Source organism: Hippoglossus stenolepis, chromosome 23 (assembly GCF_022539355.2).
Source record: "Hippoglossus stenolepis isolate QCI-W04-F060 chromosome 23, HSTE1.2, whole genome shotgun sequence".
NCBI lineage: Eukaryota > Metazoa > Chordata > Actinopteri > Pleuronectiformes > Pleuronectidae > Hippoglossus > Hippoglossus stenolepis.
The window spans coordinates 2,913,362-2,938,585 of record NC_061505.1 but is presented as its reverse complement, the minus strand read 5'-3'; the positions used below and the strand labels follow the sequence as shown (position 1 = coordinate 2,938,585).

General features: G+C 45.8%; 1 protein-coding gene across 11 annotated transcripts in view; it reads left to right on the top strand.

The window, feature by feature from the left end:
- The window catches only part of dysf (dysferlin, limb girdle muscular dystrophy 2B (autosomal recessive)), a 48,096-nt gene extending 33,403 nt beyond the window's left edge, over positions 1-14,693 (top strand). For all 11 annotated transcript variants that reach the window (XM_047338702.1, XM_047338705.1, XM_047338699.1 and 8 more), the window contains 14 exons: positions 2,130-2,258; positions 2,356-2,511; positions 2,613-2,704; positions 3,547-3,717; positions 3,873-4,015; positions 5,699-5,838; positions 5,930-6,018; positions 6,128-6,223; positions 6,320-6,461; positions 9,306-9,405; positions 10,505-10,677; positions 10,883-10,992; positions 11,095-11,242; positions 11,792-14,693. In XM_047338702.1, coding sequence (XP_047194658.1) covers positions 2,130-2,258; positions 2,356-2,511; positions 2,613-2,704; positions 3,547-3,717; positions 3,873-4,015; positions 5,699-5,838; positions 5,930-6,018; positions 6,128-6,223; positions 6,320-6,461; positions 9,306-9,405; positions 10,505-10,677; positions 10,883-10,992; positions 11,095-11,242; positions 11,792-11,848 — 1,746 coding nt within the window. In that variant the 3' untranslated portion in view covers positions 11,849-14,693. The remainder of the gene's footprint in view (positions 1-2,129; positions 2,259-2,355; positions 2,512-2,612; positions 2,705-3,546; positions 3,718-3,872; positions 4,016-5,698; positions 5,839-5,929; positions 6,019-6,127; positions 6,224-6,319; positions 6,462-9,305; positions 9,406-10,504; positions 10,678-10,882; positions 10,993-11,094; positions 11,243-11,791) is intronic.
- The last annotated feature ends 10,531 nt before the right edge of the window (positions 14,694-25,224 follow it).

Sequence of the window (25,224 nt, the reverse complement as noted above, 5' to 3'; positions counted from 1 at the left end):
CTAATTATCTGAGAAGGTTAAATAGTAATTAAGTAGTACAAGTCGCACTGGGACTAAAGAGTGTGATCAGATTTGACACAAGATCAATTTGACGGATCTTTAAAACCAGGTCAGAAAACTGCTGCGTCCTCCAGAGTGGCTTCATCCCAATTTTCCTTTTCCTCCACAGTCGTCTTGTTCCCACCTGCTTCTTCCTTTCCCCACTTTACCCTCCTTTGTACTGTCCTGTTCAATATCCTCTCCCTGTCCACAGTAAAGTCAGATGCCCTTGGCTCGCCGCTCTCCTCCCACGCCGTCACCCCTCCTCACCTCCTCTCCTCCTCCTCTCCTCCTTTTCTTCTACTGCACTGGTTGCATTTGTCACAATGACGCCGCTGTTTCCATCCGTGTTATGACTTTGCTTCACGTCTCTTCCTCCCCCCCCCCGTCACCTTCTCCTGACCTCTCCTCCCTGGCGATCATTACGACGGTGAGCCAGTGTTTCCAGACCTGACTCTCACACCTCCTCAACCTCAGCTCCATCTCCACATAAATACTATTTTAAATATGTAATAACTAATTTTGTTCCCATTTTGAGAAGAGAAACAACAGACCTGAAGAGAACTGAGAGGAGAGAGGTCGTGGGAGCCCATGTGTGTCTTTAAGATAAGGTTAGATTAAGGTTTGGTCATTAGATGATAAGATAAATCTGTTGTGAGATTATTTATCCCCTCTTCTTTCTCCTGATGCCTTCATCGTTTTCACTATTGACCAAAATGAGATGGAACACATTGACTGAAATGCATCGTCTTTTATGCTAAGCTACGTTAGGTGGACGCTAGAAGCAGCTTCATATCTACCACGGAGACATATTTGCTAAAACTCTCAGGGTTTAGATTTTTTAAGATTAAGTTTCATAATATGTTGATTTCTTTCGTGAAAGGACCTCGAACCTCTCGCTCTTGGTCCAGAGCTTCTCCTCCGCTCCCCTGGTGCTGGGTTTGGTGTTTGAATCGTGAAATAAAACCGCCGTTCCCAGACCTCTTCGTTCGTTTACATCATCCGCCCTCATCACTCTTTCTCCAAACCCCCCACTGTCCTCACCCTGCTTTTCCAACTCTTTCACCGCTCTCCGCCCCAAACCGTCGACTGTACACCCTCCACGCCTCTCATCATCATCCTCCTCCTCCTCCTCCTCCTCCTCCTCCTCCTCTCTCCTTCTCCCACGTCGCTCTTTCCTAACTAACCCCTTTGTTTCTTAATTACATAAAAGTGACAGTGGAGGGAAAGCATCTCGTTGCTTTCTCCCACATTTCAACTCATTTTAATTAAGTACGTTCATCAGTTTTTTTCTGCTTTGGGAATCGAACACACCAATGATACATCATCATGAGGAATGACAGCGCTATGTTGTTTTTAAAATTATGTGTCATCAAATAATGTGAATGCTGATAAGCTGGGAAATTATAAAACACTAGAGGAAAGAAAAACACGTGTCTCCTTTAATAAAGTTCAGCTTTTTTATATATAATACCCGGTTGAACACGATCATCCCGACACTTTACTCATGTGCTTCTCCTTCTTCTTCTTCTTCTCTCCTCCATTTTAACCTTTACCTTGAATCCTCTCCCTCTGTGTTCACTCCCTCTTCTCAGCACAGTAGTGAACCGATGTTTCCAGCTTGTTTTCTAACAGTTCGCCTTTTCAGCGACTCACCGCAGAGCTGTCACACACCGATGATAGGGAAAGAATGAGGGAATGTGTGTGTGTCTGTGTGTGTGTGTGTGCGTGTGCGACCGATGTAAACAAACTAATGAAAACAAATGAATCTCTTTGTGCGTTTGACACATGGACGCCCCTGCCCTGATACACTATGTACACATTTACACTCACACACACTGTGTTGTGCCAACTGCTGCAGTGTGACTGTAATTTAGTGTTGAGTCGCGCTTGGCTGCGGTTTTAATCCAATACCAGTGGAATTACATTGGACCATATTCAGCGATGATGCCATAAAGTTACATATTGCCGCAGTGAATAATTCACCTTAAGCCCAGAAACAAGTTTGTGTGCCTGAGCATTTTGTGTAGATGAAAACGTTCACGTATTTATCAGGTATTGTCCAATTTTCCTCTCCTCCTCTTCCCCAGGTGTTTGAGCGGGAGCTGGAGAAGGTCGAGGGTTACGGGGGTTTGTCTGATTTCTGTCAGACGTTCAAGTTGTTCAGAGGAAAGACTCAGGACGAAGGAGAAGATCCGTCAGTGGTCGGAGAGTTCAAGGTAAAAAGGTTCAGCCTTCACCTTCACGTCCCATCACAGATCATCACATGACCTGCGACACCACCTGATGTTTGGCTCTGATCTCCTCCACGAACAGGGCATGTTTAAGATCTACCCTCTGCCAGACGACCCCTCCGCCTCTGCTCCACCCAGGCAGTTCAGGAAACTTCCTCCCAACGGCATCGAGGAGTGTTTGGTCCGAGTCTACGTCATCGAGGCTCAGGGGCTGCAGCCCAAAGACACCAACGGGAAGGTAGGAGGAGGAAGAGGAGGAAGAGGAGGAGGAGCAGATTGTTAACTGAAGACTAAAGAAATGAGTCAAATGAAAGTGCGTTTCCCTCCTTGTGTTTTCAGTGTGACCCTTATGTGAAGATAACTCTGGGGAAAAAGACCGTCAACGACCACGATAACTACATCCCCTGTACCCTGGACCCTGTGTTCGGAAAGTACGTAACTTCATCTCTCTCTCCAGCTCAATCCAGGATGTCGCTGACGGACACTTCCCCTAATGAAACCACATTTAATTCTGCTGGATTCAGATTTCTATTTAGAACCACAGAAAAATAGCTCACAGTCAAATAGAGAAAGAGAGATCAATGGATTACTCCCTGGGATTTTAAAGAAGTGAGTGCAGAGCCAAATTAAAATCTGAATCTCGAAGAAATTAAATATTTGAATCAGTGGGTCGTCTCCTTTTTAAACCATTTAACACTGACTCATTAATTATTCAGGTTATCGGATCACTTCCTTTTTTCTCTCTTACTATAAGAGCCAGACGAACATGTGCAGGATTGTTTGGCCTCAGCAGAAGTCTGAACTTCTCTACTTCCCTCTCAGCCACATTTTCTGTGGACACCAGTAGGGGTCGCTACACTCACACTGATCACAGGAGCAGAGCAGGAAGTGAACCGTCTCTGCTCTTTTTCTAAACCTGGAGAAGTTTATTCTTCTGAGGTCAAATTAAATGTTCAGATTTTTCTCCTGATTTTATCTCATTCTGGAAACTGTATCTGACTGCACCTGAATGTCACGCTCCATGAATACCGTACAGCAAAATGTCAAATCACATCACATCCTTGGTCACGTTGTACAAAATTATACCACACGACAACCTCATGTGCGACTGAGGTTAATAACACGTCCCAAGGATCAGCACATCATGATACATCACAAAATCATCACGTCACGTCAAATGTCATCGCCAGGCGTCCAGATGTGGTCACTGTGACGTCTCTGCCAAAAGCAGAAATCCCAGCTCTCACCCTCTCTCCATGTGCTTCTCCTCCAGGATGTTTGAGTTCCCGTGCTCCCTCCCCGTGGACAAGGACCTGCGGGTGATGGTGTACGACCACGACATGCTGACCAAAGACGAGAAGATCGGGGAGACGGTGATCGACCTGGAGAACCGCTTCCTGTCCAGATACGGAGCCCTGTGCGGCCTGCCGCAGTCCTACTGCGTGTGAGCGGACGCCTCGTTGAAAAGTTCATATTACTGTCACATAAACGATTCCATCTTGTGTTTTGTAATGAGTAACATCCTCCTCTCTCTCTCTCTCTCTCTCTCTCTCTCTCTCTCTCTTCTTTCACTCTCTCTTTCAGTCTCTCGCCCGGCAGGTCGGGGGTGAACCAGTGGAGAGATCAGCTGACGCCCCGACAGCTGCTGGGTCGAGTGTGTGAGCGACGAAACCTCCGGAAACCGGTTTACCAGGACGACTGCGTCCTCTTCAGAGGAGACAGACACACGGCCGCAGACCTCGGTGGGTCACCACAGTCTGTGTGTGTGTGTGTGTGTGTGTGTGTCTGTGTGTGTGTGTGTGTGTGTGTGTGTGGTTCCATTAAAAACACTGTGGGCTGGAAACGACAAAACCAGTAAGACTGAGAGAGGCAGTGAAGGACCAAGTCCATCCCTCCATCCATCTATCATCCATTCCTTTTCATCCCCCCTTTTCCTCTCTTTTCCCATTGTCTCTCATTATCTCCCTCCCTTGACTCCTCATTCCTTACCTCCTTCCATCCTTCCTGTCCTACCATCCATCCTCTCCTGCTACTGAAACTGCAGAACTTTGGCGGAGGACGAAGTGGTGGAGGGAGAGAAGGAGAGAGGGAGGATGAAGGAGGAGTGGAGTTAAATCACAGGACCACCTGAAGAGCGGAGCGACGAGATAAATATTCAAGATTAATTTACACACACACACACACACACGTGTTCCATGGCTGGTGCGATGCAAGGTCACGGTTGTCGTTTTGGTGATTTATGGTACAACTGTGAGAGTGTGTGTTTGTGTGTGTGTGTGTGTGTGTGTGTGTGTTTGGTCAGACGAGCCAACGTCAACACTCGCGGTCGTCTCTCGGTTACCGAGGAGCCGCCGCGTTCTCTTTCCACAGTTGCCGCGGTTACCGTGCGTCAGCCTGCTGTCCGTCAAGCGCGGCCGCTAATTGGCTCTTCCCCTCCTCCCTCCATCACATTTTTTTTACTCTTTCTCTCCTCCTCTATCTCTCCATCCTTAACCTTTTCTCTTTCCCTTCTTTCTCCCCCAAGTTTCCTGTTTTTTCGTCTCATCTTCCTTCCTCCTCTACCTCCACTCGCTTTTCTTTCCACTTTTCTTCCCTCCTTCCGTTCACTCTCTCTGTTTCTCCCTCCCCCTCTCTTCATTTACCTCATATTCATTATTCCTCGTGCATATTTCTTATTTCTATCACTCTTCTCTTCCTCTTCTCTTTTTCTCATCCTCCTCTCTTCTCCTCTTTCCCTCTGGTTTGCCCTCCACTCTTCCTCCATCCTTTTTGGTCCTTCTTACTTTTATTCACTTTTTCCAAACTACCTGACTTCTTCTCATCTCCTCTTTTTTTATTCCCTTCTTCACCTTTCATATGGTTCCATTCACTCTCTCTATTCCTCCTTCATCCTCTCTTCAATCACCTCTTATTCTACATCATTCTTCTCTTCCTCTTCTCTCCTTCTACTCCTCCTATCTTCTTCTTTTCTCTTCTTTACTTTCTTCTCCTGACCAGTAAAAGATCAGTAACACTGATTCCTCCTCTTCTCTCCTTTCCTTTATCTTCACTCTGTTTCCTCTCCTCTCCTCTTACTCTCCTCTCCTCTCTCCCCCCCCTCTTTCCTCCTCTTCCTCTCACAGATGAGGTGACTTTAAGTTTACAGTCATAAACTTTTGACGTTTGCTTGATATTTTCATTTTGTTTGGAAGCAGCAGAGTTTTTCCTGGTTCGTTGTGATGCAGTGTGAGTGTGTACGTGCGTGTGTGTGTGTATGAATAATGAATAATTCCTATGTGAACCAGTCCGCCCACTGTGCCGTCTTTCCATTCTCCACTTTGGGAGAGCTGTGACCTACACTTAAACCTTAACATGTGCATGTGACTGTGACTGTGTGTGTGTGTGTGTGTGTGTGTGTGTGTGTGTGTGTGTGTGTGTGTTTTCAGACGACAAAAATGAGTGTAAGCGTCACCTCGGTCCACTGAAGGAGCGACTGTCGCTCCACATCCTGAGGAAACTGGGGCTGGTACCTGAACATGTGGAGACCCGGCCTCTGTACAACCCGTTACAACCTGACATAGAGCAGGTAACACACGTTCGATATCGTCACGTACGGGTCTGTTTCTTCCTCCGCTTCCATAAACGTCTTTTCATTGGCTGTCCGCTCTGTCCGTCAGGGGCGTCTGATGATGTGGGTGGACCTGTTCCCCAAGTCCCTGGGCCCCCCCGGACCGCCGTTCAACATCACGCCACGCAAGGCTAAGAAGTACGTACATGACCACGCAAACATCAAGTCTAAGTCCAATCAATCAACCAGTCAGTCAGACTATCTCTCCATCTGTGTAGTTGAGTTAATGACGTTTGTTCTCGTTCAGGTTTTTCCTGCGTTGCGTCATCTGGAACACCAGTGACGTCATCCTGGATGATGTCAGCATCAGTGGCGAGAGGATGAGCGACATCTACGTGAAAGGGTACGAGGAGCACTCCCTCTCTTCTCTCTGATCCTCGTCCCCTCGAGTAGAGAACCGTCAGTAACGGGGTCATTGTCTCCGTCCTGTGTTTGTCAGGTGGCTCGACGGTCACGAACACATCAAGCAGAAGACCGACGTCCACTACCGCTCTCTGGGCGGAGAGGGAAACTTCAACTACAGGTTCCTGTTTCCCTTCCACTATTTACCAGCGGAGCAGCTGTGTGTCGTGGACAAGAAGGTAAGAACGAGGGACATGATCCTGTTTATTAGCTATCGCCCCTAGCTGCTGAATAACTCTTCTTTAATATGAACAACCCCAATTACGTTAATAATTATCACAAGTCCATCAATCATGCCGTTTAGCCCCATTCAATTCACTCCATTTCCACTCAAGATCTTCCACACAGGCAAACCAGTTGAAAACCTTCATGCAACAAACAGATTTAACAATTTAAAAAACCCTTAAATAGTAAAAACCTAACTTTTCAAACTTGTGTTATTTCAGCTTTTGCTTTCTTTTCTTCCTCTCGTTTGATTCAGTTGTGTTTGTGATGGTTTTAACAGTTCACGGTCGAGGAGACACGACCGGACCGAGCTCAGAAAAAAACACGTATTTCAAGCTGCACCAGTCACATCAAATAAAAATTCTCTATAAACACGTCGACACGGATCCAAGACTTGTGGCAAAACCATCAGACGCGAGACCTCAGACTAATCTGCAGTGATCTACAATTAACTGAATTAACGAGGCGACGTTTTTACAAGGAGGACGAGTGAGTGAGGGTGTTATTGGATCTCTGAGACCCAACAGAAACACAGAGTGAAGAGCTAAAACAACATCGCACTGAAAAGTGGAATAACAACGTGGCCGTCGTTTGCTTTGCTTGGCCCCGGCAGCGAGCCTCTTTAGCCGCTCGCAGCCGACATGTTTTACGATGGCGTTCGCCGGCTCGTAGCAGCATCCTCAATCAGGCGGCAGCTGAAAAGACGAGAGGGACTTTTAAATAGAAAGAAGCAGGGTGGAGGGTTTTCACTCCAGAGCGGAGCCGGAGCCAGGAGCTGCGTTTATGACGCCTGAAGCCTCAGCGGTTGGTGATTTAATCTCTGAGTCACAGGACGGATCAGCAGCGCCATCAACACTCGGCTCTGTCAGCGTCATACTGTGATGGGTGAAGTCGCACTTTCTCGGAAAAACCTCTGAATTATTATTGTTTTTTTCCAGAGGAGTGACTTTAGCCGATTAAATTTCCACAGCTAACGTTTCAACTAAAGATTATTTTCCCTGCTTTGAATAATTAAAAACGATTTCTTTACCGTCAGTATTGCTGCCTGTTCATTTTCTGTCAATCCACATTTAATAATGGATTCATCTTCGCAGCTTTTGTCCATTTTCTTGTCTGCGAGCTTTCAGAAGACTTTCACAAATAGAGTAGCAACAGAAGGCTTCGTCCGTTATCTAATGTTTAGTAATAACTTAGACATGTCAACTTTACGTGTCTTATTCTTTGTATGACCTCATTCGGGTTGAATCCGAACGTTTAGATGACAGCGTCTTATTGTCTTCATCGGGTTCATGTGGGTTTCCATGGAAACATCGTAGCCTTAACTCTGCTGCATAGCCTCGATGATTTAGACTTCATTACGAACCCATCAAACTAGATAATCTCCGAATAATTTAAGGAGGAAAATAAGTGAGTGAGTAAAAATTGGTTTATTGGTTTGATCGGTGTGTAATTAAGTGTAATATCGTTGCCCGACTTTTCTGCCAATAAAGTTTATTTGATTTGAGAGCGAGAGCGAGGAGACGGAACACGACTCTGTACTGGCAACAGAAAGGAAGTTGATTGATGCTGTTAGATATTGTAGAGAGCAGCTACACACACACACACACACACTCGTCCATACAGCGTCCCACCCTGCCTGTGAAAGCTGTGGAGTGATATCTTAATGTACTTGGACTGAGTTTGTGGGTAAAGTGAGACACACGGACACACACACGGACACACACACACACACACAGGGTGTTTACGCCTGGTGTGTTGTTCTGACGTGTGTGAAAGCACGATGTGGATTTAGACTGGGATGTGGAGACTGAGTGTGAAGTCATGATGAACTCGACAGAGACGACTCCATTTATCACTTTCACACACTGCACAGAACGGAGCTGATTGTTTCTGCGTATTCGCAAAAGTCCGATTTGTTGTTTGGAAAAAACGTGAAATGATTGAAAGTAAAACTGCAGGGAATCAGGAAGCTGAGAGTTTCCAAGTTGACGTCTCCGTCTTCTACGTGTACGGCTCCTCTTCTTCATCCTGAGATATTTGTGTTCTTCCGGTTGGAAACCTCATCAACGCGTCCACTCGCTCACTGGGAATCTCCCAGACATTTCCATTAGGGGGCATTTTACCAGGGCGCTGCATGAGGACTTCCAGAAAAGTTCCAGAGCGACTGACTCAAACTTTTGGGCTCTCACATGCAGCCCCTTCAGAACATGTCAGGAGAGCGTTCAGGTGCAGGTCTGAAGTGTGAGCGTCACCTGATGATATAAAGGTCGACTGAGCGAATGGAAAGAGAACGAGAGGAAAGTGTTTGTGAGCAGCAGCTGCAGAGTAAAGTCCATTAGCTCCGAGGTGACACCGGTTTAGACACTGTCTGACAGTTTAGTGTGAATCCACCAGAGGTGATAATAGCTTTAATACACACACACACACACACACACACACACACACACACAGCTCCATGGAAGTGGACATGTAGTGAGAGATGTGTCAGGGAAGTGCTGTTCCAAACTGAGAGGACACGTTTCCCAGGATGCTTTGCTCTCGCTCGTCCTCATCACACGCGGAGAATAATTCAAACGAGTCGCAGCAGCTGCACAGACGTGATCGGAGTGTGAAGCTTTTAATGACGACTCAGGAAATCTTAAACACTCACAGTGGATCCTAAAGAACAGGAAGAAAATTAAAGGTCAATAGAATATAAATCAGTTTTTATGAATAATAGGATTTTTGTGCAGCTGTGACACTTTTGTTTTGATTCCTCAGTCGAGGTCACGTTGTCTCTCCCTCCCGTGTTTCTGCAGGAACATTTCTGGAGCGTCGATAAAGCCGAAACCAAACTGGCTCCGAAACTCACCGTCCAGATCTGGGACAACGACAAGTTCTCCTTCGACGACTACCTCGGTAAAACACACACACACACACACACACACCACTGCTGTCGACACAAAAACGTATTCACTGTTGGACGTTACAGAACATTTTATGTCTCGACTATCGTTTCCATATCTACTTATTTCAATTTCCATTTACTCAAATATAGTGAAAGTTTTACTGAAAATGGTTTGTACCGGTTCAAGAATTTTGGTTTTGGACAGTTCAACAGTTTCTCCACAGCTTTTCCGACGTGTTGAATCCGTCCAGCGAACCTCGTGTGCGACGCGTCCGCAGACAAACGACTGTGATAACATTTATCTCCAGAATTAACTCCCGTCCGTTTCCACTGTGTCGGCACATTTCACAGAGAGGAAGGGCTCGTCTTATTTTTTCTTCTCCAGACTCGAGCTGTCAAAAATGTCTGCCTCTCCTTCACCCCTGACGTTGCCCCACCGCCGGGGCCTCTCCTCTCTCACTCCGCCTGCCTCACTTCATCTTCTCCTTCTCTGCCAGAGAAGAGGGAGGGATGACGGCCTGGGGATCGAGCGTCCGACTGGAGGAGGAAGATGAGGAATCCAGACTCTGATCTGTTCCTGTCTATCACCGTCTCGCCCTCTGCGCAGCGGCCATTTCTCCCGCTCAAACGCGTTCACCTCGTCCAGTCTGCGGGTGTGTCGCCACCTCAAAGCATTTTTTCCGTGCCTGTCTGTCGTCAGCTCGTCAGCTCGGACCGCCGACTGCTAATGTTCCTGCGCAGTGTGAGGGTCAGACACGAGCCATTTTCCTACAATCACACCGTCGAGCTGCAGCCGACTCTGGAAAAACACTTCCAGTGGCCGTCTGGTCTCCGTGCAGCCGTTCATCAAGCCACAGCTCCTCCGTGCCTAATGTCAACAACCATCAAAACGTACTTCCTAACTCGCCCTCACCGCGGGATCCCCCATAATTCACTCTGAACTCGCTCGTTAATTAGTCATTAAGAAAAAACTGGCCCACAAGTGTCCTCGTTAATGACTCGAGGTCACAGAGGCAACACGTTTTATCGATGAAGTTAATGTTTACGTTATTTCTGTGACACTGGTTTCCATGGTGTATGCATGTGAACATAATGTCGATGACTCCTCAGGTCACCTGGTGTTTGATCTGAACCACATGCTGCGTCCGGCGAAGTCTCCGGAGAAATGTGACCTGCAGCTGCTGCAGCAGTCGAGCGAGCGGCTGGTGTCGCTGTTCGAGCAGAAGACCGTCAAAGGCTGGTGGCCGTGCACCTGCGAGAAGAACGGCGAGAAGATCATCGCTGTGAGAAACACAAACGTGCACCCAAACAAAGACGACATGCAAATAAGCCAAAACCAAATATGGTAGCACAGGCTTAAAAGCGTTTATTACCGTATTACTGGTTTATCTGTTTACTCGTTAACTCTAAGACACTCGTTGAGGACGTGTGTGTGTGGTCAGTAAATAAATGATGTCACGTGTGGTCGTGGTTGTTTCCGTGTGTCAGGGGAAGGTGGAGATGTCGCTGGAGGTCGTGACGGAGCAGGAGCAGGACGAGAGACCGGCGGGCCACGGCAGAGACGAACCCAACATGAACCCACACCTGGAGGAGCCTCAGTGAGTCACACACACCACACACACACAACCACACAATCATATACACACACACACACAGGCAGACACACACACTGCTGCAGTAACTGTGTCTTCTCCTCCCAGGCGTCCTGAGACCTCCTTCCTGTGGTTCTCCTCCCCGTTTAAGACGCTCAGGTTCATCCTGTGGAGACGCTTCAAGTGGTTCATCCTACTCTTCATCATCTTCTTCTTCATCATCCTCTTCTTCGGCGTCTTCCTCTACGCCTTCCCGGCAAGTTTAGATTGCCAGCACACACTCTATGTTTATTATGTTGTATTTACTGCAGAGGATAACATGAAGAAGAAGGTGGATGTGAGACGCTCTCGGCAGATTAGTGTATCTCAGACCTCCTGGATCTTCCTTGGGAATTCCGAGTGGTTCCCAGTAAGAACGCAGTCCGACCAGCCAGTTCTGGGTCTCCTCCTGGTTGGGCGTCTAACGGGAGTCACCAGGGAAGCTTCCTGAGTAGATGCCCAAACTCCCTCAACTCTCCCCTGCAGCGGTTCCTCCCTCTGGATGTCTGAACTCCTCACCCTGAGCCCAGACACCTGACGGAGGAAACTCATTTCAGCCGCTGGCCTCATTCTTTCAGTCACCACCCAGAGCTCGGGTTGGAGCGTAGAGCAGATTACACACATCCGCCTTTTCCTCTTTCATCAAGATCCATGAATTATTCTCTGAGAAATCAAAGAACTTTAATCATCTCATCCTTCCACCAAGTTTAGTCGTGATCCATCCGAACAAACCCTCCTGAACCTTCTCCTCTTCCTCCTCCTACAGAACTACGCTGCGATGAAGATGGTGGGACCGTTCGGACCGGCCAAAGCTGCTGAGTGACGACAACGAGCCGAGCGACCTCCAGTTTCTGGAAGTTTCATGTTCTCCTCCGTTCTTTTGTTTCTTCTTCCCAAAGTTGCGACTGAAAACTGCAGAGATGAACTGATGAACTCGCTCTGACCTGATTAGAAACACTGCGATTCACAAATCTGACGTGTGTGTGTGTGTGTGTGTTTGTGCGTTTCACTGTCTCTGCGTCGCTGCACTTCCATCAGATCTCAGCATGTGTCGCCGGCGCCCTCAGCCCGCGTCCCCGTCCTCCCTCCGCCACCGCTTTCATCTCTCGCTTCGTCTCATCTGCACTCACGCAGAGAAAAAGGGGAATAAAAAGCCCGTCGCGGAAACGCCGGCGTCTTCCAAAAAAAAAAAAAGAGGAAACAGAATCAAAGATTGAGATGTTGCCGCTTGATCTTCTTACCGCCCGCTGTTTCCCAGGCGAGAGGCGAGGTCAGACCAGGCGGCGGCGGCGGCAGCGACTCGTCATCTTCAAAATGCTGAACTTTATCGCTCTAAACTCAATCGGAAGAAAAAGAAAACCCAGAGCAAGAAAAAATATTTCACCAATTTCTCTCTGAATCGTCTCTGTCCACATCCTCCTCCTCCATCTCCCTTCTATCCTTCATCCTTCTTTTCTGCTCCTCTTCTTCTTCTCTCTCCTCCTCCTCAATCTCATCTTCTTCTTTTTCCTCTCATTTCTTCTCTTCTTCCTCCTCCACATGTTCTCCTCTTGTTCCTCCTTGTCCTCCTCCACCTTATTTCCTCCTCCCACTCCATTTTTGCATCCTTCTATTTCCTTCTCCTCCACTTCTTTATCCTCCTCTGGCTTCATTTCTCCTCAGGCTTTCTTCATCATCCCATTCTCTTCATCCTCCCTCTCATTTCTTCCTCCTCCTCTTCTCTCCTTCTCCTAAGTTATCTCTTTGCTCCTCCTCTTCCCCATCCTTCCTCTCTTCCTTTCCCACGTCCTCCTCCACCATCTCATTCTGTTCCTCCTCTTCTTTTTCTTTTACTTCTACCTCCTTCTTCTCTGGCCTCCGTCTCCTCCACCATTTCGTTCTCTTACTCCTCCTTTTCTTCTTCTCCTCTACTTCTTAGTCCTCCTGCTTCATATTTGTTTGCTCCTGCTCTTCTCTGTCCACTCTCTCCACCTCCTCTTCTCCATCCTCCCTCTTCCTCCTCCTCCTCTAGTCTTTCTTCACTCTCAGGGCTCAGCAGGTTAAGTCGTGGATTTGTTCTTGTTGATCTTGGGGTTTGAGTCGTATTCGCACAAAGTACGTTTACAGATAGAAGGATGAAGTCAGACACACACACACACACACACACACACAAGCACACACACACACTCCCATATAGTACAGAACAGGAAGACTAATCCATTTGTAATCTATGGGATTTCCTGATGTCCAAGTTCATATGTGTGTGTGTGTGTGTGTGTGTCTGTGTGTGTCTTTTGATCCTTTGATCTCCCACACTGACTTAGCGAGCGAAAGCAAAACATGGACGGACGATAAAAAACGAACAGAGCCGTAATTAAAAAGACATGAAGACGAGGACGGAAAGAAATATTCTCCTCAGTCGTTGCTACTTAAGAATTATTATCTTTTTTTTTTCTAACTTCATCTGCTGTGGTCCTGACCAGAGTGGAAAAACTGACTCGGACCCGTTTGGTTCATTTTTTCGGGTTTGTGTCGGCCAATTACGAGCCAACCAGGCCCCGTAAACAAAAAGTCACATGGCCCCACACGCAGCTCGTTTACTGGACGGAGCTTTACAGACCCGTCGTCATGCCTCCAGCCTCTCGGCTAATTTCACCTCCCTGGAATTCTACGACCCATTTGCGACACGTTAAAAAAAACAATCTGAATCCGAGCAGGCGTTTAGTTCAGATTCAGTTCGTCCCAAACACGAGGAGCTAACTTGCTATCAGATGTCAACACGTGTCTCCTTGCACCTATAAACTCAACTGTAAATGTTGCTGCTGAGAAACTAAAGAAACGCTGCATTTCACCTCGAGGAGATCGGAAAACTGTCGGACTTCAAATGATTATACATAAAATCTCACAGAGGTGCATTAGTTTCTTTTGCCAAATATATATACGTTCAATGAAGTGCTTTTTGTTTTAAGGGATGTAGAAGAGTTTTACACAGTTATTACGTTCGTCACATAGCTCGTGCTCATCGATATTGTTGTGCTCCGATAAATTTTGTAAATATATCCAAAAAGAAAATATGAGCAAATAATGAAAAGAAGGAAATTGCATCATGTCCGAAAGCACCAGACACCTCGCGTCAAGAAGAGAAGATCCATTTGTTTTTAATTAACTCAGGATTTTTACATTTGATTTCTGTCTCGTAGCTTTGCTCATGTGAGAGCTGTAAAGAGACAATCATGTCAGTGGCCGTTGTCAGTGATACTTGCTGTTGATGGTTTTTGTTCATATAGTTTTTCCCACAAAGCCTCAAGATGCCTTCACGCTGCACTGTCTTAGCACATTGTATTTCTTGTTCTCGTAAATGCGACGTGCCTTTAGCTCTTAGCCTTTAGCTTCGCCGTCTGGATGTACAGTGACACTAACTCGTACCTTAGCTTGAATTCAAACTAATACGGACATGAAACAACCGAAAATTAGCTGTTGCCTGAAAAACGTTTCATCTGTTAGCTTCTTGAAACTAGCCACACGCCAACTCAGCGATGTTGACGGCCTGTTGACGATTTGTCGACGACCCCCGGGAGACACAGACTGAATGTATATTCCAGACGTTACGTATCTGACTTGTCTACAATGAGCAATACTGTGTGCACTGCAGTAAATCACTATTACCAATTAAACTGCATTTTTGATCAGTGTGTGGTGTGTTTCTTTAAGTGACCTGTTTCCGTACGATAACGATGCTGAGTTCGCAAACAATGTAAAGAAATGTTGGCTTAAAGAACAGGGTGCCAAGTTGTAGCCCACATGCTAACTGACGGAATCCAGTGGCAACACTTGACTTCCTGTTTACACCCCTTATAAAACATTTCGGAAGCTGTAGATACATTGAGTTGTGTTTCACACGGAGCCCAACAGAATGAATCACCACGTGTGGCTGCAGAGGGCGCTGTTGCTCAGTTGCTTTAACATATCAGCGCATTCAGATGCTGACTCATGATAAGCAGCAAAAGCAGGAGGAGGAGTAAAGACGGAGAGAAGGGGAAGAGGGAGGGAGGGATGGAGGTCGGGAGAGGAGAGGAGGAAGAGGAGGCAGACAAGGAAGGTCAAAGAAATCGAGAGGGACGGAAAAGTGAAGATGGACCACCCCACGGCCCACACACACACACACACACACACACTCAGTGGTCAGAGGTTCACCTGCAGGTCACGTTGACCAGAACGGGAAGGAGGGAGAGAGGGAGGTTAGAGGATGGGAGTGGTGCGGTATCAGGAGGGATGGACGAGCGGAACGAGGGATGAGGGAGGAGAGGAAAGGAGGAAGAGGTGGGAAGGCAAAGTAATAATTTAGGTCTGTGGGAGCTCTGGAGAGGAATCGATCAAAGTGTGCGTTCAGTTCGCTGCGGGTTCGTGTCGAGGTCGGTGAACTGAACGCACACTTACGAATACATGTAAATGCTATGTTGTGTTTCTCTCTTACACACACACAGACACACACATGTTTTTGCAGGGAAATAACCACTCGTTCATTAGAAAATAAATGTTTTCAAACAGAATATTAACATGGATTGTAGGCGGGCTTCAAACGGGTCTTTACAAGTTGAAGCTCGACCAAAACCAACGCGACTTAATGGAGCTTTGACCATAATTACTAATCGTGACGCCAACTTAAACGATCCGATGAAACCTCAGTGAAAATAATTTACCTCGAGCCAAGATCCTCTAACTCCCAACGTGTCCGGATACCTGACCCCGAGCGGAGGGTGTGGAACCAGTCAGTTGGGTTCATTCATATAAACGGAGTCATGACGGAGTCTGAACTGAGACACACCTGAACCTTGGATATTACCCATGATCCCCGGCTTCCTGAACCAGAAGAGCTGCTGCTGCAACAAGTCGTCTTCCTCTCCTTTACCCTGAAACTCGTCCATCTCTCCATCATCAGCCTCCTTCTCCATGACTCCTTCTTCTTCTCCTCCTCTCTCCTCATCCTGTTGCCTCATCTCGCTGCAATGTGATAAATGAAAAATGTTTTGTTTACAGCCAACGTACATTGATGCTTTTTCCATCGTGTGTGTGTGTGTGTGTGTGTGAGAAGGCGTCTTTGAACATGGAGGTCAAAGTGCAGTTCATTCACCAGAAATGATGGAAAAAGTCCCGAGGGGAGGCTGGCAAACAGGATTCCAGTTGTTTCATTATCACCTGCAACACACACACACACACACACACACACGTAGGGGATGAGGAGGCCTATAACATCAAACACTTGCAGCTAATAAAACCGCAGCAGCCTCATGTGTACCTGTGAGTCTGTCTGTCCCACTGCCAAAGTTCAGAGGGGTGATATCAGCCTTGCACACATGGTTGTGTGGCTGGACGCCGTGTAGGTCATCGACCCTGCCTCCTCCATGTTAGCAGATGGGAAATCAAAGTGCATGTTAAATAAGCGCTGTTTAGTTTGTTCATGGGAGCGTCGGACAGATATTTCAGCTTCTTCTCTGGACTGTGGGAGGAGGTGAAGATGCGTCGTCCATCTTTATTTACAGTCTTTGGGGAAAATGCTTCTTTTGGTTGCACATGAACGAGGAACAACTGCTGCTGCTGCTGTTTGTTCAGGCTGAACTCAACCAATATGTTTTATTGCCCCCCCGACTAATTCCAGTAAAACGTTTTGTAAATCTAGACTTCGTGCAGAAGAACCTGTTGTGTGGTCTGTTTTGAGTATTTCTCTGGATATTTTTTGCGTTCACGTCCATCAGGATCATCTTGTGAAGTATTTTTGACCGTGTGTGTGTTTAGAAGTGACTCCGAGCATCAGTGTGTCTCTGGCGCTGTTTGTTTTCTGTTGTCCGCGAACCACCATCGCACGGTCGTAAACTCATTTTACACGCCATGCTCCTCGCATTAGTCCCTGTGTTAACTAGCAGCGAGGAATGCACTTGAGCAGCTCAGTGGAAAAAGCAATATAATTTAACAAGATGCTAATCCCCAAATTGTTGCGGTGTTTAGTCACTGTGTGGCCGCACGCTGCGACGCGCCGCCCGGCTCAGGTAGGAGAGGGTGGTCTGCTCTTTACCTCATCCCTCGGTTCATCGCCGACGCAGCTGAGCTGAGCAGCTGGCGAGGTGATGAAGAGGTGAGAGGAAGAGGAGCGAACATCAGAGGTTCTGTTCGTCGTGTTCACGATCAAGAACCGTTCATCCATTTAGTCACAAATTGTGTTTAACATACGTACAATCTTTGTTCTAATCACATTTACATGGTGAGATTTCTATTTGAATTAAACTGCGACAGACATGAACCTTGATTAACCTTTGACCTCAGGGCTGATTAGCTCTGTGTAACTTGGTGTTTAAATCACCGCAGCTTCTTCTTCTTTAGTCAAAGCTCTTCTCATTGGCTGAGCTGAATCCTCATTGGTTCCCTGTCGTGTGGCACAGTTCTGGTCATGTGACTTCAAACCAGGAAGTAGCTCTGTGTGTGTTCACCTGTGTCCCTGACGTCAGTGTCTCTTTAATCTTTCATGGATGAATCACTTGTGGAGAAACTTTTGGATTTTTACGTCAGGACGTGAGTGGAAATGTGTTGAAAACTGTTTGTGTAGAAAAGTAATGAACTGATTGGATTTTAGTGGTTAAAGGTCAAAGGTCATGATGATGCAATGCAGTTATTCTAGTTTAACCTGAATTAAAATTGTAATTAAAAACGTTTTATTATAAACCCGAGTTCGTAGCAAATATTCATGACTATTTATATCACTAAATATATCATTATTTATTCTCTTTTTCATGTCTGACGTATGAAACCTCAGGAAACTGTCACAACACATTCCTGAAATCTCCCCAGATCATTCACACTCTGCATTTAAGACCCCGGCCGAGATTCAAACAACCGACCAACGAGTCACGAGAAGTGAGCCGAGGGGAGGAAGACGAGCGTGAGAGGAGAAGAATGGACGTCCTGACCGATCCTGAAGGGACTTCTAAAGGAAACGGCCTCCACATCGTGAGAAACAGTAACGTGTGAAGTGACGGGCCGACCAGCACATCTTCAAGGTCGTGTTATTCACACACACACACACACACACACACACACTTAATATTGGTCCCTAAATGTCAAGGAGAGGCTCCTGACATCTGACGAGCACTCGCCCGTCCATTTCCTGTGAAACGTTGGTCAGGTCAAGGAGACAAAAGGAACCAAAAACGCCCTGTTTAACATTTGTTGCTGAACATATTGTGTCTGAACATCACCTTTAGTGTGTCTGTGAGTGTGTGTGTGTGTGGGAGCTGTAACTTTGTCATGTCTCAGAGTCCACCCCCTCAACGTCCCAACAAAACAATGCCTGTCTTTGTTTAGCCTGGTATTTCTTGACTTCTATTGTTGTGTAGTTGCTTGTTGTGTGTGTGTATGTGTGTGTATCTAAGTGACACAAACCAGTGGGATGTTGCGAGATTACAAACTATCATCGTTGCTAATAAGACCTGGGCCCGTTAGAGAAGGGACTTTTGTTTTGTCTCGTTATCGGGGACGGGGGCTGCGTTCAGTTCGCACGCTTGTTAAAGGCCTAACGACCTTCGAGGCTGACGGTTAAAGAAACGGCGATGAAGTGAAATGGCGTGTGTGCTGCAGTAATGGCCGCTGCGATCTGCTGGAGACGCTCCAGAGGTTTTGTTTCTGAACCAGAGAACAAAAACAAAAAAGTGTTTTCTCATGTTCGCTTGTTTTATGCCTATGTGTGTGTGTGTGTGTGTATCTGCATACTTGCAAATGTTACTGCCCGCATTTTATTTGCGCATATTTTTTAATGTCTATATTTGTTTACGCAACTGCTGTGTTTACGCAATTTCAACCCTTTCATTTGTATCACTGAACGTGTGTGTGTGTGTGTGTGTGTTCTTGTTTGATTTACAGTGTTTGTGCTTCCAGTGCTTGCAGTTACACAATATCCCTCTGTGTGTTGCGAGCAACAATAGATAGTAAAGTTAGTTTCGTACTGTGATGATTGCTCTATAAATCTAAGTGCACCCAGAGCGTTTTTGAGGGCAGCTCATTGTTCATTGTCTCGTACCAGAGCCGAGCGGGTTGGTCGCTGAGGCCGATATCACGTCTTGCGTCCTCAAAAGTACACAACAAGCTCGGTTGTGTTGTGTGTCGGTTGGTCCATGAGGTCCAGAGCAGACTCGGTCCAGTTCACGTAAGGTTTCCTTCAGAGTTTCGGCCCAAGAGCAAAGTTTTTAATTATCTAGTTAAGTTCAAAACCGTAATATCAAATCTGCGTTCCCGTCCTTTTTAGACACGTTTTCTAAAAAGTCTCGTCGAAAAAAATTATACAAGTTTTCTTCTTTAACAACTTCTCAAATATCTTATTTATACTAATGAGAGGAATGTCCGTCTTTATGGTTTAATTCATCTGTTATATGTAGAGAAATGTCTTTTTACGGGGGTGTTACTTAATTTCACCGTATTTCGTGTACACAGGTAACTTAGTCACAGTAAGTTGTGGCAAATAAAACTGTTTATTAGTCATTATATTGTGTATTTAGGCTGTTTAATAATTTATTTGTTTAGCTGTCATTAAATTGCTGCGGCCAACGTTCCTCATAACACAAATCTTTTACTCTGAAGTCGTCGGGTCTCTGTTTCTGTCTCTGGACGTCCATGTTGAAAAGTTGAAACACGATGAAAACTTCATGCACGGAAGTATTCATCGTGATGACCTTTGCTGCAGCCAGCCACCAGGGGGCGTCCAACTTTATATACAGACAAATATAAACTCATCCAGAGCTTTTCGAACATAAAGGTACCTTTTGTATCGTCTACATTCAATTTTAAACCTTCTCTTTGTTCCGTCTGCAGACGTCGGGCCACCCTGTCCTCCATACCCCCCCCCCGCCGCCATCTACCTTTTTATACCACGCTACATTAAACCCTTCCAGACTCCTCAGTGTCACAACCTTTATTGATAGCGCCCGGTGCCAGCAGCCGCAGACCACCGTGCGTGGCCGAGCAGGAGGAACCTGTCTGCGTGTGTTTGTATGAGTTAATGCCCGGTAGGCACGCTCTCATTATTCTGAGCCGGGCTGAATTCGGGGGTCTATAACTCTTTAAGTGGTTTCTGTCTGCGGAGTCGGTGCCAACATTTGGAGACGAGCCGCGGCTTAATATTTTCATCCACTCATAATGTGGTTAGCTGCCCTGTGTGTGTGTGTGTGTGTGTGTGTGTGTGTGTGTGTGTCATCTCCCACCTTTTAGAAACTCTGCAGGCCTGTGGAATGTCAACCGGCTTTCGCAAAAGAAAGTTTTGAAAGACCAAAAACAATATTCAAAATCCACTTTGTTTCTAACTTGACTCCGTAAAACATTAAAGTGCTTCAACTCATGTTTTCCTTTTTACTCTTTATCCCGTTTTTTCGTTTTTCTACTTTCCGACCCTCAACCTTCTCGCTGCGCTCCTCGCTAATTTTATTGGTCTTTTCTCCCGTTCCCCTCTGTGCGTCTTGTTCCACTTCTTTTAATTAAATGTTGAGTTTATGTGTACTTCCTACAGCCGGGGCTTATAGCGCTGCAGTAAAAAGTGAAATCAGCGTAGACTAAATGTTTGGACGAGAAAGACCAATCAAACGACCAGGACGTCGGCCAGCTTCATGATGTAACATCCTGTTGGGTTAAATCCTTTTATTTGAATGTAACTTGGACTTTCACTCTGTTTCTTTCTTTGCATCCGCGAGTTAACGCACACACACACACACACACACACACACACAGTCTCACATCCTCTCGCTCACCTCCTGTAAACGCGAGCAGGAAAAGGAGGTTCAGACGTCACAGAGGAAACGGCCAAAACATTATTCCAATATGTTTTTATTGCCGCGATTATTACATTTCATAAAATAAATCCATTTTAACTGAGTTGACTGCTTGTTTTCTCAGCCTGTTGTACAACTTAGGCCTGTTGTGTGTATGTATACATATGTGTGTCTGTATTTCTGACACTTCATGACATTTGTGTGTGTGTGTGTCTGTGTGTGTGTGTGCGTGGACATGCTTGTGTGTTTGCATGTTCAAAGGCGTCTGCTACAATAGAGCTATACATCGGTGCTAATTCCACTGCTCGGCTGTTTCCACTGGCGACCACTTAACATTAGAGCAGCAACATTAACATTAGTCTACAGCCTAGTCTACTGACCTGTGTGTGTGTGTGTGTGTGTGTGTGTGTATTTTCCACATGCACGTGTGTTGAAGTTTGGTTTCCATCATGCTTTCACTGATGTTATTTTATATTGGAGTCATTACGATTTTCACGAAATTAAAACCAGTAGCAGTTTGGGCCAAATCTGGGCCGAAAACAATTTTGCTATGTGGGAAGGTTGATGCTAAAAAAAAAAGTACGACACTATTCCGTTGATAACAGCGTAACGTGTGAATATAGACAAAACACGTATAATGTCAATATTTAGATTTTGCTGCACACGACAACGTGAACGTTTGTGTGTTTTCGGTAAGTTCGGATGAAGCATGCAGCTAAAGCAGAGAGAAGCTAATCAGTGGAAGGTAGCGTTCACTAAACCTTAATTACAGTGTGTGCACATGTTAGCACGTCTAATCACGCTCATGTTTCTGCCTTAATCATTGTGCAAGTATGTGTGACTCCGCCATTGTGTGTCTGTATGTGTGTGTTGTTGGGTTTGAAGTTGTGTCAAACATTTCACGTATGCGGCGCAGCAGCAGTTGCATTACAAGGACCCCTGTGGCTTTGAAAACTCCTACTGTGACTGTTATGACTCTAACACATGTGGCTGGCACACACACAACCACACACACACACACACACACACACAGTCACACACAGGATGTTTCACATACTTTATTAATATAAGGTTTTATGGTAAATGTGGACTGTAATCATGCAGCCATAGTGGTGTGTGTGTGTGTGTGTGTGTGTGTGTGTGTGTGTGTGTGTGTGTGTGTGTGTGTGTGTGTGTGTGTGTGTTGCGCACACAATGTTCGTACCGTTTGTACTCTTGACTTAAGTGACCGCACACACTCGGCTCGCCTGCTGTTTTAAGAGCCATGGCAGACCGAGGCCGCTCACTGGTTGTTGGCAGATGTCCAGCAGCCAATCAGAGGCCTTCGCCAATTAGTGAGCCAAACGTATAGAAAACAGAACTTTCTTTTTCCCTGCATGGGTTTGACAGGCTGCTGTGTGTGTGTGTGTGTGTGTGTGTGTGTGTGTGTGTGTGTGTGTGTGTGTGTGTGTGTGTGTGTGTGTGTGTGTGTGTGTGTGTGTGTGTGTGTGTGTGTGTGTGTGTGTGTGTGTGTGTGTGTGTGTGTGTGTATCTTTCCTAGAGATATACCGACATTTGTGTGTTTGTGATTTCCAAATTGTCGTCAAATCCAACAACAAACGACAGTGGTTAGTTATTCCTGCTGGATTTTTTTTGGCAAACATGCGTCGCTCTAGACGAGGTGTAATCTGGATGTGGATCTAAAGTGGCCCGTTTGGTAAATGATGAATATGGCCCAAATAGCACAGTAAACATTTTGGCCCCCTTCTGGTTGACATGTGGTATTTCTATGGCTTACGTGGCCAAGATCTGGCAAAACAGGAGCGGACCGCCCCGGTGACATCATCCCATGTGGTATGTGGGCCGGGTGACAGTGTGGGCCGACTCTGGGCCAGAGCAGTCTTTGCTAAGTGGGACATAAAGACAGACGGCACGACAGCTCCCCAAAAGTGAAGCCAAGGTGGCGGCGGCGGAATCTGGGATATTCTGGCTTCATTTGTGGATAGTGGGAGGAAGAGGGGATGTGTCGTCCGTCTTTATTTGACATTCTATGATCACGTCTGAAAGCAGCATAAGTGAAATACTTCTGTATTCAACAGTCTAGAAAAACACACTGTAGATTATTATATTTGTGTTGCGGCCACACACACACACACACACACACACACTGCGTCGGTTCAAATGGCAAATTCGTTCATGATTAATCATCTTCACCTTCCTGTATTTTTCTTGTTCTAGGATTGTTTCTGCTCTTAAATTAACGAGGAGTGAATTACCTATAAAAAAAAAATTCTAAGAACAATATTTTTGACATTTAGGATTTTAAATATTGAACTTTTTATGGTAAGAAAATACACAAAAACCTGCCCCACACACACACACACACACACACACTGACTGCTAAAGACCGTTTGTATAAAAAGGGAGGAAAGGATAAATAAATGTTTTCAGTAGCTGGAAAGTTATCAAGTCCTAAGTTGGAGGGCTACGCAAACTTACACACACACACACACACACACACAAAAACACACACACACAGTCTTGCTCCAGCAGTAACACAAATAACGGGGCAGGAAAAAAAATGTCTCGGTAAAAATGTAGCGCAGACTGCCAAGGCCATGGTCCTCCCTTTTTATCACAATAAATCATAGCAGAAAACTTTGAATGGTGAGTGTGTGTGTGCTGTGTGTGTGTGTGTGTGTGTGTGGCTGTGTGTGTAGGCAGCTGTCTAAGCACTGCGTTTGTTTTCCATCCCACTTATAAAGGTCAGAGCCCTCGGGAGTCATTATATCGGCCCTGATATCGATGCCTATGAGCACAGAGGACGGCTCCGTGTGGTCCGGTTGTTACCCACGTTGCGGGGACCTCGGTCTGTTTACACACGCGCATTAAGGGGACGTGAGTAAAGTCCATTTTTAAGACGTGAAGACATGTGTTAAGGTGAACTTATGGTTGTGGTTGGGCAAACAGTAGTTATGGTTGGAGTAGGACTGCAGGGAGTGAATGTAAGTCAATGTAATGTCCTCTGAAGTCCTGAAATATGACCGTGTGTGTGTGTGTGTGTGTGTCAGCGTTGTGTTTTTACTTGTATAAATTGTCAGCTCATTATTTTGAGCAAGCGTGTGCGTTTGTGTATATTTCCGAGTTTCGTTTCAGACGATGCGGACAACGCACACACGTGCACGGCCGCTGCGTGTTTCCTCGAATCCAGTTACTCTGTCATTCAAAGTAACTGCAGTATTTCTAAATTAATCAGTGTATCTGCGTGTGGGCGTAAGTAGGAGCAGGCTTGTTCCACGTTTCCACAGGTTTGCTGTCTTTACTTCAGCAGATTGATTGTGGCTGTCGGACTTCACTGCAGTGTGTGTTTTTGTTAACGTGAACCTTTTTACGCCAATTTAAATCCAAATCAGATTAAACTAATTTGTCACAATATAAAAAAAGAAGGAGCTGAAGGAACACGTATCGAATGGCCGCGTGCTAATCAAGGACCACTTCATCATTTCCTCATGTTTCTATACTTCCACACAAAAGCTTCTTGCCTTTTATTTAAAGTATATATTATCGGCAGTTTTATATTTTAAATAAATCAAAACATAACAGTTTAATATGTGAGGGGTTGTGTATATATATATATGTCCTCTCAGCTCTGCAAAGCTCCTTCGCCGTCTCAATTCAGATACTTCAGTTACATATGAACTAGTACACTGTGTACACTGTGTACACTGTGTATACTGTGTACATTGTGTACACTGTCTTCCTGGAGGCATATTCTGTGAATTTCTGCAGGGTAATGTTATTTCAAATCAAAATGTGACTGTGATTGTCGCAAAGTATAAACTGGTTTCTTCCCTCATTTGACTTAAAAATGAAAAATATACAATCTCCCTGAACACAGTCAAGTATTTGGTGGAAACTAAACAGAACTGAGGAGAGTGAATAATGGAGGTAATATCATATCGTCATGACATTTGTTAGCATGAAATACAGACACCTGTAAATAAAGGTGGACAACACGTCTCCTCTTTCTCCAACTGCACGAAAATGAAGCCAAAAACAAAAGCAACACAAAAGTTCAGCCACACGTCGTTGGTGCAGCACAGCTGGAATCTGCCTGGATGAAGGACCTGGAGTCAGGACGAGTTATTCAAGATTTTTTTACTAATTTTCTGAACTGCGTCCATGTTCAGCTGTCACCAGCATCAAACCCACGAGCTCTCCGGTCGCCTGTAACCCGGTGTCTCTGCGAGCCAGGTGAAACGACTCCTTCAGGCCATGTAAACGGAGGAGCAGGGTTTTCATTATATTTTAAGAGTCGCCCCTGTTATGTTTTTATAGCCCAGTTTGCCACAATATAGCCTTTCTCCACAGTGAGTGAATGGGAGCCATATGGAAAACACTGCACTGTACCTGAGCCGCTGTTCAGGTCACACAGACA